General features: G+C 54.5%; 5 protein-coding genes across 5 annotated transcripts; 2 read left to right on the top strand and 3 right to left on the bottom strand.

The window, feature by feature from the left end:
* The first annotated feature begins 63 nt into the window (after nucleotides 1-63).
* Nucleotides 64-7,540, top strand: V1518DRAFT_433777 (NUC071 domain-containing protein). Its single transcript, XM_066906233.1, has 3 exons — nucleotides 64-3,337; nucleotides 3,390-5,686; nucleotides 5,737-7,540. Exons 1-3 carry the CDS (start codon nucleotides 138-140, stop codon nucleotides 7,440-7,442), a joined length of 7,203 nt encoding a protein of 2,400 aa, XP_066759141.1. The 5' UTR covers nucleotides 64-137; the 3' UTR covers nucleotides 7,443-7,540.
* Nucleotides 7,480-9,212, bottom strand: V1518DRAFT_418085 (uncharacterized protein). The gene is made up of 4 exons (XM_066904460.1): nucleotides 9,076-9,212; nucleotides 8,991-9,009; nucleotides 8,565-8,901; nucleotides 7,480-8,512 (listed from the first exon to the last, which is right to left on the bottom strand). Exons 1-4 carry the CDS (start codon nucleotides 9,091-9,093, stop codon nucleotides 7,882-7,884), a joined length of 1,005 nt encoding a protein of 334 aa, XP_066759140.1. The 5' UTR covers nucleotides 9,094-9,212; the 3' UTR covers nucleotides 7,480-7,881.
* A 218-nt stretch (nucleotides 9,213-9,430) lies between these two features.
* On the top strand, nucleotides 9,431-11,617 carry V1518DRAFT_418084 (Pal1 cell morphology protein-domain-containing protein). The gene has a single exon (XM_066904459.1). The coding sequence runs from the start codon at nucleotides 9,566-9,568 to the stop codon at nucleotides 11,261-11,263; it is 1,698 nt and encodes a 565-aa protein (XP_066759139.1). The 5' UTR covers nucleotides 9,431-9,565; the 3' UTR covers nucleotides 11,264-11,617.
* Nucleotides 11,440-12,562, bottom strand: V1518DRAFT_418083 (uncharacterized protein). Its single transcript, XM_066904458.1, has one exon. The coding sequence runs from the start codon at nucleotides 12,488-12,490 to the stop codon at nucleotides 11,708-11,710; it is 783 nt and encodes a 260-aa protein (XP_066759138.1). The 5' UTR covers nucleotides 12,491-12,562; the 3' UTR covers nucleotides 11,440-11,707.
* V1518DRAFT_418082 (uncharacterized protein) lies at nucleotides 12,563-13,234 on the bottom strand. Its single transcript, XM_066904457.1, has one exon. The coding sequence runs from the start codon at nucleotides 13,180-13,182 to the stop codon at nucleotides 12,949-12,951; it is 234 nt and encodes a 77-aa protein (XP_066759137.1). The 5' UTR covers nucleotides 13,183-13,234; the 3' UTR covers nucleotides 12,563-12,948.
* Between the last annotated feature and the right edge of the window lie 69 nt (nucleotides 13,235-13,303).

Genomic DNA, 13,303 nt, shown 5'->3' with positions numbered 1-13,303 from the left:
TAAGCTCGACACCGTGTTCGATAAACTTTCTCTGTTGCGCACCATCGGTTTTCAGGTTCGTTCATCGCGAACTCGTCCACTTCGCACATATTCAACTTCGGCATTCGCTTGCTCCGTCCTGTTAGATCGCCGCCATCATGTCTGGGCTCCCTCCTGGATGGACCGGGCCACCTCCGGGATCAACTCCTTTCCCTCCGCCTGGACGCGGCAGCGCGGCTCCGCCGCCACCCCCCCCACCATCGACACTACCACCACCGCCTCCTCCATCTGCGTCACTACTTCCCCCCCCGCCACCAGCGTCGCCACCACCTCCACCACCGCCATCTGCGCCGTCGGCATTCCGTGCACCATACGACCCCGAGCTACCAAAGCTGAATGAGCGCAAGCGAAAATGGAATCAACTCCAGAAACAGAAGTTTGGCGAGAAGAGACCCACGACGTCGTTTCTGCAGGTACAGAAGGCTGACATGCCTCCGGAGCACCTGCGTAAAATTATGCGCGACCACGGCGACATGTCTTCGAAAAAATTCGCTGCGGACAAGCGATCTTATTTGGGCGCCCTGAAGTACATGCCTCACGCTATCATCAAGCTGCTTGAAAATATGCCCCAGCCATGGGAACAAGTACGAGAGGTGAATGTGCTGTATCATATCACTGGAGCAATCACCTTTGTCAACGAAATTCCTCGTGTCATCGAGCCTGTTTACACCGCACAGTGGGCAACCATGTGGCTCATGATGCGACGTGAGAAGCGTGATCGTCGTCACTTCAAGCGCATGAGATTTCCGCCGTTTGACGACGAAGAACCGCCCATCTCCTGGTCTGAAAACATTGAGGATGTCGAGCCATTGGAACCGATTCAACTCGAGCTGGACGAGCAGGAAGATTCGGCTGTGTACGAATGGTTTTACGACCACCGGCCTTTGATCGACGAGAAGGAGTATGTGCCTGGTCCATCGTACCGCAAGTGGACACTAGATCTACCACAGAGGTCTACGCTTCTTCGTCTTTCTCATGCCTTACTTTCAGACATTTCAGAAAAGAACTATTTTTATATGTTTGACAAGAAGTCCTTCTTTACTGCCAAGGCACTGAATGTCGCGATTCCTGGTGGTCCAAAATTCGAGAAGCTGTACAAAGACATTGATCCAAATGACGAGGATTTTGGCGAATTCAACTCGATCGACAGAATTATATTTCGCTCACCGATCAGAACGGAATACCGAATCGCGTTTCCTCATCTGTACAATTCTCTTCCGCGCTCAGTCGAGATCGATTGGTACAGTGATCCTCAGAATGTCTATATTCGCAGCGACAATCCAGACCTACCGGCATATTATTTTGATTCTAGTCTCGCGCCGATTTCGATTCGACAAGTGATGCCGGATCTGGATGTGACTCATGAGGAGCTTATCTTTGGCGACGCTGAAGAAGACGACGAATTCGAGTTACCTGGAGATTTTGAACCCTTTTTTGCTGACAACGAGTTGACGACCGAAAACACGGCCGGTGCCGTCGCTCTCTGGTGGGCGCCATATCCGTTTGATCGTCGTAGTGGTTCTATGGTTCGTGCACAGGATGTCGCGCTTATCAAGAATTGGTATTTGGAACACTCACCTGCCGGCTATCCCGTAAAGGTCCGAGTATCTTATCAGAAGCTTCTGAAGACGTACGTTCTGAACGCGCTGCGTACACGAAAGCCAAGCAACCAGCGCAAGCAGTACTTGTTCAAAAACTTGAAGAATACCAAGTACTTTCAGCAGACGACTATCGATTGGGTTGAAGCAGGCCTACAGCTCTGCCGACAGGGATTCAACATGTTGAACTTACTCATTCACCGAAAGGGTCTTACATACTTGCATCTTGATTTCAACTTCAATCTCAAGCCAACCAAGACGCTGACGACGAAGGAGCGCAAGCGTTCGCGATTTGGAAATGCGTTCCATTTAATGCGCGAGATCCTACGTGTTACAAAGCTTCTCGTCGACGCTCAAGTGCAGTACCGCCTCGGAAACGTTGACGCGTTCCAACTAGCAGATGGTATTCATTACACGCTCAATCACCTTGGTCAGTTGACAGGTATCTACCGTTACAAGTACAAGGTTATGCATCAAATTCGTGCATGCAAGGATCTAAAGCACGTCATTTACTACAGATTCAACGTCGTCATTGGCAAAGGTCCTGGATGTGGATTTTGGCAGCCGTCGTGGCGCGTCTGGCTCTTCTTTTTGCGTGGAATTATTCCTTTGTTGGAGATCTGGCTAGGCAACTTGCTTGCGCGACAATTTGAAGGACGCCATTCCAAGGGTGTTGCGAAGACAGTGACGAAGCAGCGCGTTGAGTCATACTATGATCTTGAACTTCGCTCATCTGTTATGCATGATATTCTTGACATGATTCCAGAGGGCCTTAAACAAAACAAGGCAAAGACTATTCTACAGCATCTCAGTGAAGCCTGGCGGTGCTGGAAAGCCAATATCCCATGGAAGGTCCCCGGACTGCCTGCTCCTGTCGAGAACATAATCTTGCGATACGTGAAAGCTAAGGCGGATGGATGGATATCTGTTGCTCACTATAACAGAGAGCGAATCCGACGCGGCGCTACAGTTGACAAGACGGTCGCAAAGAAGAATCTTGGCCGATTGACGCGCTTGTGGCTCAAGGCCGAGCAGGAGCGACAGCACAATTTCTTGAAAGATGGACCGTATGTGACGCCAGAGGAGGGCGTTGCTATGTACACGTCTATGCTGCACTGGCTCGAGAGCCGAAAATTCACGCCGATTTTGTTTCCTCCATTGAGTTATAAGCACGACACCAAGTTGCTTGTTCTTGCACTGGAACGATTGAAAGAAGCTTATTCGATCAAGGGAAGATTGAACCAGTCACAGCGAGAGGAATTGGCATTGATTGAACAGGCTTATGACAATCCACATGAGTGCTTGAGTCGAGTGAAGACGTTCTTGCTGACGCAGCGTGCCTTCAAGGAGGTTGGCATCGATATGATGGATCATTACAGTCACATCACGCCGGTTATTGACATTGACCCGCTTGAGAAAATTACCGATGCGTACTTGGATCAATACCTCTGGTACGAAGCTGACAAGCGAAGGTTGTTCCCCAACTGGGTAAAGCCTAGCGACGCCGAGGTCCCGCCACTGCTTGTATACAAATGGTGCCAAGGAATCAACAATTTGGACAACGTGTGGGACGCATCTGAGGGCCAATGCAACGTAATGATCGAGACCACATTGAGCAAGCTGGCCGAGAAAACCGATTTGACGCTGCTTAATCGACTTCTTCGACTCATTGTCGACGCGAACATTGCGGATTACATCACGTATGTTTGTTGCGCAATATGCTCAATAGATATGAGACTAACTGTTCAATAGAGCCAAGAACAACGTTAATCTTACGTACAAGGATATGAACCATATCAACAACTATGGCATGCTCCGCGGTTTGCAGTTCTCCTCTTTTGTGTTTCAGTACTACGGTCTCGTTGTTGATATTCTCCTCCTGGGACTGCAGCGTGCGACAGATCTAGCTGGCCCTTCCATTGCTCCGAACGAGTTCTTGCAATTCAAAGATACAGAGACCGAAAGTCGGCATCCGATTAGGTTGTACTCGCGCTATATCGATCGGATTCACATGTTCTTCCGTTTCACTGCTGATGAAGCCCGGGAGCTGATCCAGCGATTCCTTACCGAGCAGCCAGATCCTAATTTCGAAAATGTTGTTGGTTACAACAACAGGAAATGCTGGCCCCGCGATAGTCGAATGCGGCTAATGCGACACGATGTCAATCTAGGCAGAGCCGTCTTCTGGGAACTGAAGAATCGTTTGCCGCGTTCTGTTACAACTATCGAGTGGGAAGATACTTTTGCGTCTGTCTACAGCAAAGACAATCCAAACTTGCTTTTTTCCATGTGCGGATTTGAGGTCCGCATTCTTCCAAAGAGCAGAGCCGAGGCTACGGAGGTTGCAGTTAAGGACAGTGTTTGGAGTTTGGTGAACGAATCTACCAAGGAGCGCACGGCATATGCATTTTTGAGAGTAACTGAAGATGATATCGCAAAATTCAACAACCGAATCCGTCAAATTCTGATGTCGTCGGGATCGACGACTTTTACGAAGATTGCGAACAAATGGAACACGGCGCTTATTGCGCTGTTCACGTACTATCGCGAGGCGGCTATATCAACTGAGCAGCTTCTAGATGTTCTTGTCAAATGTGAGACGAAAATTCAAACCCGCGTGAAGATCGGATTGAACTCTAAGATGCCATCACGATTTCCTCCTGCAGTGTTTTACACGCCTAAGGAGCTTGGAGGTCTGGGAATGCTTAGTGCAAGTCACATTCTGATTCCGGCTTCGGATTTGAGATGGTCGAGGCAGACGGATACTGGGATTACGCATTTCCGCGCTGGTATGAGCCACGATGAAGATCAATTGATCCCGAATATTTTCAGATATTTGACTACATGGGAATCTGAATTCGTCGATTCACAACGCGTGTGGGCCGAATACGCGCTCAAACGCCAGGAGGCTAATCAGCAAAACCGTCGGCTTACACTCGAGGACCTCGAAGATAGTTGGGATAGAGGTCTTCCTCGTATCAACACGCTATTCCAGAAGGATAGACATACTCTTGCTTATGACAAGGGACATCGCGTGCGTACTGAATTCAAGCAATATTCGATTGCGAAATCCAACCCGTTCTGGTGGACAAGCCAAAGACACGACGGTAAATTGTGGAATTTGAACGCGTACCGCACGGATGTTATTCAAGCGCTAGGCGGTATTGAAACGATTTTAGAACACACGTTGTTCAAGGCTACAGGATTCCCGAGCTGGGAAGGCCTCTTTTGGGAGAAGGCATCCGGTTTTGAGGACTCCATGAAGTTCAAGAAGTTGACTATTGCTCAGCGATCTGGTCTGAACCAGATCCCGAATCGTCGGTTTACGCTGTGGTGGTCGCCTACAATTAATCGCGCAAACGTGTATGTTGGCTTCCTTGTCCAACTTGACTTGACTGGTATCTTTTTGCACGGCAAAATTCCCACGTTGAAAATTTCATTGATTCAGATTTTCCGTGCGCATTTGTGGCAGAAAATTCACGAGAGCGTGGTGTTTGATTTATGCCAGGTCTTGGATCAAGAGACGGATGTTCTACAGATTGAGAGCGTACAGAAGGAAACTATTCATCCGCGAAAGTCGTACAAGATGAACTCGTCATGCGCTGATGTGTTGCTATTCAGCGCATACAGATGGAGTGTGTGCAGACCTTCGCTACTACATGATTCCAAGGATGTGATGGACGCGGCGACGGCAAATAAGTTCTGGATCGACGTTCAGCTTCGGTACGGTGATTACGATTCCCACGACATTTCGCGCTACACGCGTGCAAAGTTTTTGGATTACACGACAGATAGCACTAGTATTTATCCGTCGCCAACTGGATTGATGGTTGGCATTGATCTTGCTTACAACATTTACGATGCATATGGAAACTGGTTCCCGGGCTTGAAGCCTCTCATCCAGCAGGCTATGGGGAAGATTATGAAGGAGAACCCGGCATTGTATGTCTTGCGTGAGCGTATCCGGAAGGGCTTGCAGCTCTACTCGTCGGAACCACAGGAGACGTTTTTGAATTCTCAGAACTACAGCGAGCTTTTCAACAATCAAAGTAAGTGCCTTTTGTGGGCTGTGTTTTGATTGTGTTCTGACATTATTTAGTTCAATTCTTTGTGGATGATAGTAACGTGTATCGTGTAACGATACACAAGACGTTCGAGGGCAACCTGACGACGAAGCCTATCAATGGTGCCATTTTTATTTTCAATCCTAGAACGGGACAATTGTTTTTGAAGATTATTCACACGTCTGTGTGGGTTGGCCAGAAGCGTCTTGGACAGCTTGCGAAGTGGAAGACCGCAGAGGAAGTCGCTGCGCTAATTCGTTCGCTGCCAGTGGAAGAGCAGCCGAAGCAATTAATTGTGACGCGTAAGGGTATCTTGGATCCGCTTGAAGTCCATCTACTTGATTTCCCGAACATTTCGATTCGTCCGTCGGAGCTCCAGTTGCCATTCCAGGCTGCGATGAAGATTGAGAAACTGGCTGAGATGATTCTCAAGGCAACCGAGCCACAGATGGTGTTGTTCAACCTATACGACGACTGGCTGAAGACAATTTCTTCTTACACTGCGTTTTCAAGACTCGTGTTGATCCTAAGAGCGCTGCATGTGAACATTGATAAGGCAAAGATCATTCTACGGCCGGACAAGTCTGTCGTGACGCTCGAGCACCATATTTGGCCATCGTTTACTGACGAGGAGTGGATCAAGGTCGAAGTGCAACTTCGCGATCTGATTTTGAACGACTACGGCAAGAAGAACAACGTGAATGTGGCGTCGCTTACGCAGCACGAGATCCGGGATCTGATCCTTGGCCAGGAGATCAAAGCTCCGTCGCAACGACGACAGGAGATTGCCGAGATCGAAGCTCAGCAACAGGAGGAACAGTCGCAGTTGACAGCGGTTAAGACGAAGACGCAGAACGTGCACGGCGACGAGATCTACGTTGTGACAACAAGTAACTACGAGCAACAGACATTCGCATCAAAGACAGAATGGCGAACGCGGGCGATTTCTGCGGGTAATCTACATATGCGGACGAAGAATATCTACGTATCTTCTGATAATATCCGTGACGATGCAGACCAGTTTACGTACATTATGCCGAAGAACATTCTCAAGAAGTTTATCGAGATCTCAGACTTGCGGGCTCAGGTCGCCGGATTCTTGTACGGTGCGTCACCGGCGGATCACGAGCAGGTGAAGGAAATCCGGTGTATTGTGATGGTACCGCAACTTGGCAATGCACAGGCGGTGCAGCTGCCGAGTCTTCTTCCCGAGCACGAGTTTTTGCTGAAGGATCTCGAGCCGCTGGGCTGGATACACACGCAGGTGCAGGAGCTTACCGCCATCGCACCTGCGGACGTGACGACACACGCGGGCATTATTAAGGGACACGAATCGGAAGAAGGCGGATGGGATGGAAAATCATCGGTGACGATGACGGTCTCGTTCACGCCAGGTTCCGTGTCGTTAACGGCGTACACATTGCGTCCAGAGGGCATCGAATGGGGTTCGCACAACCGGGACCTCGTGTCTGCCACGCCGCAAGGATACATGCCGTCATTTGGCGAAAAGTGCCAGTTACTTCTCTCGGATCGGATCATGGGCTTTTTCTTGGTGCCGGAGACCGGGTTCTGGAACAACGCGTTCGTTGGTGCTGCATGGAATCCGAACGCGCGGTACGACTTGAAGTTGGACACGCCGCTGCCGTTTTACCACGAGATGCATCGGCCGATACATTTCACGGCGTTCAACGAGATGGAGAATGAGGACATGGAAGTCGAGCGGTCTGATGTGTTTGCGTAACCTAAGATGACTTGGTTTTTAAGCGGCTTGTACAATTAGTGTTTTTAATCAAATTTTTAAATTGCGATGTACAGTACACTTGCCACCTTGTTTGAAATACACAAACCCAGGCGAATTTGACCACGATATAGTAACAAAAGACGAACTTTTACAAGCACATTTTGAGTAAATCCTCCAAGAAAATTAACAAGAGACAAAGGCATGATTACACTTTAAGACAAAAAGCAGGCGATACTTTGAGATGATGCATATGAACAGCACGCAGGTTCTTAATAGGGAATCGGAGGCAAAGAAGAAACGAAAAGGAAAGACATTTGGTGACGTATTGAAGGAGGAATTAGGACAAGTGTGCAGGTCGGACTAGAAGTCTGCTGAAGGAGAGAGGCGGGAGGGCGGCGGAGAAGGAGAGGTAGAGAGCTAGACCATGGTGCGAGTGATTTTACAGGGACGGGAAATCAGCCGTGCTGGACAGGTTGACGGAAGCGGGCGCAGCGGGTGCGGCACGGGTGGATGTGTGGGAGGTGGAAGGGGGACGGTTACCACCACGGCCGCCTCTGCTACCGCCGCGGCCACCACGGCCGGGTCCACGGTCGGAGCGATCTCCTCGGCCGCCTCGGCGGCTAGAGGAGGCAGCGCTGGGAGGCGGAGTGAAGGTAGGTTCAAAATCGAGGGTCGTCTTCTCCTTCTTGGTGGCCTTCTGCTTGGTCTCCTTTTTGGGCTTGAGGGAGATGAAGTCGCTCTCGGCGACCTCGGACTTAGCCTGCAGGACGGAGCCCCAGGACGAAGGATCCTCGCCCTCATTGGCCTTGCGGATGGGGAGCTTGGGGCCGAGTTCGGCGCTCTTCGCCTCGAGCTCCTGGAGGTACTCCTCGTAGGTCTTTGAGTTGTCGAGCTCCTCAGCGAGTGGAGCGGCGTCGGAGGAAGCAGCAGCTGCGGCTACAGCGTCGCCAGATGCGAGCGCATCCCCGGGAGCGGCGACCTCAGCAGCGGCAAAGTCGGTAGCAAATTGCTCGTCCTTCTGCTCGGTTGCAGCGGAGCCCCAAGACTCGGCGACCTGCTTGTTGGAGTCACTGAAATTGATTAGTGTGAGATCATTAGACTAGATCAAATGTGCACACATACGGGACAGCTCCGGAGTGACGGTCAAACTGGCGACGTCCAGAAGGAGCACCGCCCTCACGGGGCCCACGGCCACGGCGGGGACGGTCAGATGAAGCGCCCTCTGCCGGGGGAGCACGGGAACGGTTTGCAGCACGGCCGGCGTTCTTGTCACGGAAGGCATCCTCAGAGGCGTTATTTCGCGGGGGACGGGTGCGTGCATTCTCGGGGCGGGCGGACTTGGGAGCGGCGTCGATCTTCTTCGAGGAAGTGGACTGCTTGGTGGTGGCCTCCTTGGCCGGCGCCGGAGGGACGGCAGCGGCGGCGGGGGCAGGCACGTCGGGGTCCTCGATGTCGTCAGCTAGGTAAGTTAGCAGCGATATCGCAGTAGACGACTGTGGGAAGATATCGCAGGTAGTCGTGTCAAAGGATGCAAGAAGGAGTAAGTACCGAGGAGGCTGAAGGGGTTCTAGAAGGCAATTGCAGGTTAGCGCCAGGTGGACAGATCATGGAGAGCGGTGAGGATGAGACGCACGGAGGAGGCGACAGACATGGCTGCCGTAAGAGGGTATGAGCAGCGCGGGCGACGAGAACACTGAGCGGGGAAGGGTCCGACGTGCAAGCGAGCAGGCAGAAGGGCGGGGGGCTGGCTGGGCGAGGCTGGCAGGCTGCTCTTGCTTGGGGCGCGGGCGTGATCGCGAACTCGGTGGACTGGTGAGCAGCGTAGGGCTTTGACTGCTAGGGCTAGCGAGCGGCGGGGGGGAGAAAGCAGTCACGCGGAAGTCACGTGCAGCTAAGTCAGCGACCAGGGGGCGTGGCGCAGCATGTGGCGGTGGGTGGCGCATCAATCGCGCCTGTTGCAGCCGCGGCGGGACCTCCAGCGGGGTGGTCACGGGACCAGGCGTCGTCGCTCCTCCTTCACGGGGTCGCGCCAGCGGAACGCGCGCGCCTCCTGGCCAGCCTCGAGTTTCGCGCCTCAAGGCCTCCGCAGCCCCTTTGCCTCGCGTCTCCGCCGTCTATATAACATGGCCGCCTTCGCCTCCAACAACCCCTTTCGTGCGGATGTCGCCTCCCCGCCTCGCTCACTCCCCTCCGTTTCCCCCCTCGTTTCCCCGCGCGCCCAACCGCCCCCCGCAATGGCGCGCACGCGTCCGCCCCCACTTCTCCGCTCCAACAATCCCTTCCTCGACCCCGTCTTCGTCGTTCAGCAGGCCTCCCCGCCCCTGGTCGATCTTTCCGCGCGCGACTCCGCCGCAGGCACCAGTGACAACGAGACCGACGTCTTCGACGAGCGCGCCGGGCGGCCGATGCGTCGCACTACGTCCGAGTCCGCCGCGTCGGTCTCTGTCAGCGTGAGGACCCATCGCGAGACCCGCGACTCGGGGTCGCGCTCGCATTCTGCCGCCGTATCGACACGGTCGACGTCGTCTGCAGCTGCGCCCGCTGTCGCTCCCTTGTCCGGCAGTGGCGGCGCGATGGGGCCGCCCCTTCCTCCGCCGCGCGCGCGCCACCACCACTCGCGACCGTCCGTCTCACAAGGAGGTGACGCGTCACCCACCTCTGATCGCGACGCACGCACAACCGAGCGACATGAACACCGCAAGCACCGTCACCGAAGCTCGTCGAACCGTCTTAGCAAAGACTTGTCGTCTGCGCCAGCGCCGACGACCTCAACTGACCCCTTTGCATCTCCATCCGCCAACGCGGCCGCGTCTTCGTCGACCTCAAAGTCACGCAGCCATAAGAAGCACTCGTCGAAGCGGTCTGTCAATCTCGACAAGATTGACAAGCTGGACGTGACCGGCATCTTCGGCACTGGATTCCACCACGACGGCCCCTTCGACGCGTGTATTCCGTCGCGCAACAAGAATAATTCCAAGGCGCCTATGCTTGCGTTTCCCAAGGACTCAGAGAACAACTCGCTCGCACCTCCGCGCTATATGGCCGACAACCCCAAGATGTCGCAGGCCGTTGCCCTTGCTATCGAAGGCATCAATGGTACGAGCTCGGTGCAGTTTGATCCGGTGCAGAAGGCGGATCCTGTCCACGGCGAAGTGTCTCTGGGTCTTGGCAGCTCCACATTCCTTGAGGGCACACCGGCGTCGCGTGCGGCAATTCAGCAGCAGAGCATGCGCACGAAGGAGAGCGAGAGCGCGGTGGTTGACTTCAGCAAGGTCGGATATGGAGCGGACACGACCTCGCTTGCAAGTGGCAGTGCTGGCGGTCTTACGCGAAAGCGGTCTATTGTGCAGAAGATCATTGGCATCAACCTAAAGCCGCTGCCCAGTCCCACGGAGCACTCAGCGTCCTCGTCGCCGTCGACGTCGTCTCCTACTAAGACTCCGCTACCCGAGATCCCTCCGCGGAGACGTATGCGGAGCTACAGCACAGACGACACCACGCCGACCGCGCGGCCGCAGTACTCTGCTATATTGGAGGAGCCATCTTCGCACCAGGCCAAGTCGTCGGTGGTGATGGCGTCGTCGTCGATGCTTAGCGGCAGCGCGCCCCGCATGATCCGGCAGGCATCCTCGCCGGGTACTGCAAGCGCGCCGCTATCGCCGTCGTTCCCGCCACCGCATGCGAGCCATCCGCACCATCAACATCACGGTGATGCAGTGGCTGCTATCGCTGCTGGCACCGATGCCGCGGCTGCACCGCCGCCCAACGGCCTGCTTAAGCGCGTTCGCAGTATGAAAGTTTCATCCTCGCGCCGAGAATAACTTGCGCTTCACATTTTATGTGCCACGTTGACATGACCAGTTGTGTGCTTTTTTCTTTTTGGGCTTAGTATGGCAAACACTATTACTCATATGATTTGGCAGCAGGCTCTCCTGCTCGACAATCTAGGCCTCGGGGGAGTTCTTGTTTTTTGTTATATTGTGTTAACTCTTATCTTCTCTGTATGATATTATTTCATTCACTATATATTCGGCCGATTGTAGGTGGAATGTATATTTTGGTTTGCACGACACGGGAGAGGCATGGTATATGACAACACAGGTTGTAGTGACGATACTCGTTGTCTTTTAAGAACACAATTGTCGCCATTGAATACACTAACTAACTACACCTGGACCACACAAATAGAAAGGACATGCAAACTAATTGTACAAGGCACTGCTTTTGTCACGTAACCAATTTGGACCATCCAGAAGAACACAAGCTCAGAGCACAAGGACGGCGCCGAAGAGGGCTCCGAAGAGGAGGGCGAGGGCAGCGGAGTTGCCGTTGATGAAGAACACGCTGCTGAAGGGGAAAGGCGCGGCGAGATTCCCAGCGGAAGAGGCGGAGGTAGACACGCTGGGAGTGGACGAGCTCGTCGAAGAGGCGGAGGAGGAATGCGAGGTCGTGGAGGTGGAGAGCGTCGAGGACGACGCGTGCGAGGAGGACGCAGACGACGAAGACTCGGCGGCGGCGGAAGAGGACGACTCGGCGGAGGATGACGACTCGGCAGTAGCGGAGGAGGAGGATGAAGCAGTCTCTGAGGAAGACGCGGCCTCCGAAGTTGCCTCGGCGGACGACGAAGCTTCTGTAGACGACGCAGCGGCGGTGGACTCCGCGGTGGACGAGGCCTCGGTGGTTGACGCCTCGACGGAGGAGCTCGCGTCAGCGGTGGCGGATCCGCTCGCGGCGCTGAGCGTCGCGGTGTCGATAGAGAGCGTGACGCCCGCACCAGAACAGAGGTTCTCAGCGTAGGCGACCGCGGCGGCGAGATCCGAGGCATCGCAGGAGGACTGTGCACACGAGAGCACGGCGCTGATGTACTGCTGCGAGTTGCAGAGGCAGGACGGGGTCGCGGTGTCGCAGCCCGAGTCAGCGAGCGAGTTCGTGAGACATGTCGTACCGCATGCGGGCGCCGTGGACTGCGTGGCGATGAGGGGCGCAAAGATTGTAGCCGCAATGGCGGCAGCCGTGGTGAGCACGGAGGTACGGGCGAAGAATGGCATGGCGTGTGGTAAGAGCAGAGCCACGGAAGACGGATGGAGCAGAGCGGAACGGGAAGGATAGAGGGAGCAGAATGGGCTCTAGAGGTGCGACGCGGCAAGGGCGGGGGATATATGCGCGCGACGGCGGCGGCGCGTGCGGGGGCTTGTCAGCGCCATGACAAGTGCGGGGACGGCGGCGTCGGCGAGGACCGGAGGCGGGGATGGCCATTGTCGCGCTGAGCGGGAGCAGCAATCTCGACGAGAATGACAGGGCGGGGGGGACCGCCGCAGCACGAGCGGTGGCTTAGGGGGGTGAACGCCGAAAACTAATGAATAGATCTGAGTCCTGGGTTAGCGTGTGCGTGAAATTGGGAAGAGTAAGATGACTGCGAAGGTTCGCGGACTATGATCGTCGTGGCGTGGCGGTGGACACGACGACGGCGCCCTGCACGAAAATCTCGCGGCGGCGCTCGCGCTGCCTAGATTCGAGTGGCTATGTCACCGTCAGCACGAATTCTCGCATGCAGCTTCCAAGCGAGTTGTGCGTAGAGCGTGGGTGGTGTAGTGGAGCCCCGCGACGGCGCGGGCGTGTGCGCTGCACACAGGCGAGGATAAACGTGCATGTGTGAAGAAGCGGGGACTCCAAGGGCGAGGAGAATCAGCCAGCTCCATTCGGTGGCAGCACCGGCCGCTGGCCAGACCGGTGTTCTCATGCTCGGTCTCAGATATGGCGCTCCCCTCCGGAGCCAGGACTGGGAAAGTGTGGCACGGGTTCGCGAATGCGGAGGATCGCCGAAGACGGTGCGTCATCTCTACGTCACTGCTCCGCCGCAC

Source organism: Limtongia smithiae, assembly GCF_038497785.1.
Source record: "Limtongia smithiae strain NRRL Y-17922 unplaced genomic scaffold V1518scaffold_7, whole genome shotgun sequence".
Classification (NCBI taxonomy): domain Eukaryota; kingdom Fungi; phylum Ascomycota; class Lipomycetes; order Lipomycetales; family Lipomycetaceae; genus Limtongia; species Limtongia smithiae.
The sequence above is the reverse complement of the archived record's forward strand: the minus strand, read 5'-3'. Positions and strand labels throughout refer to the sequence as shown.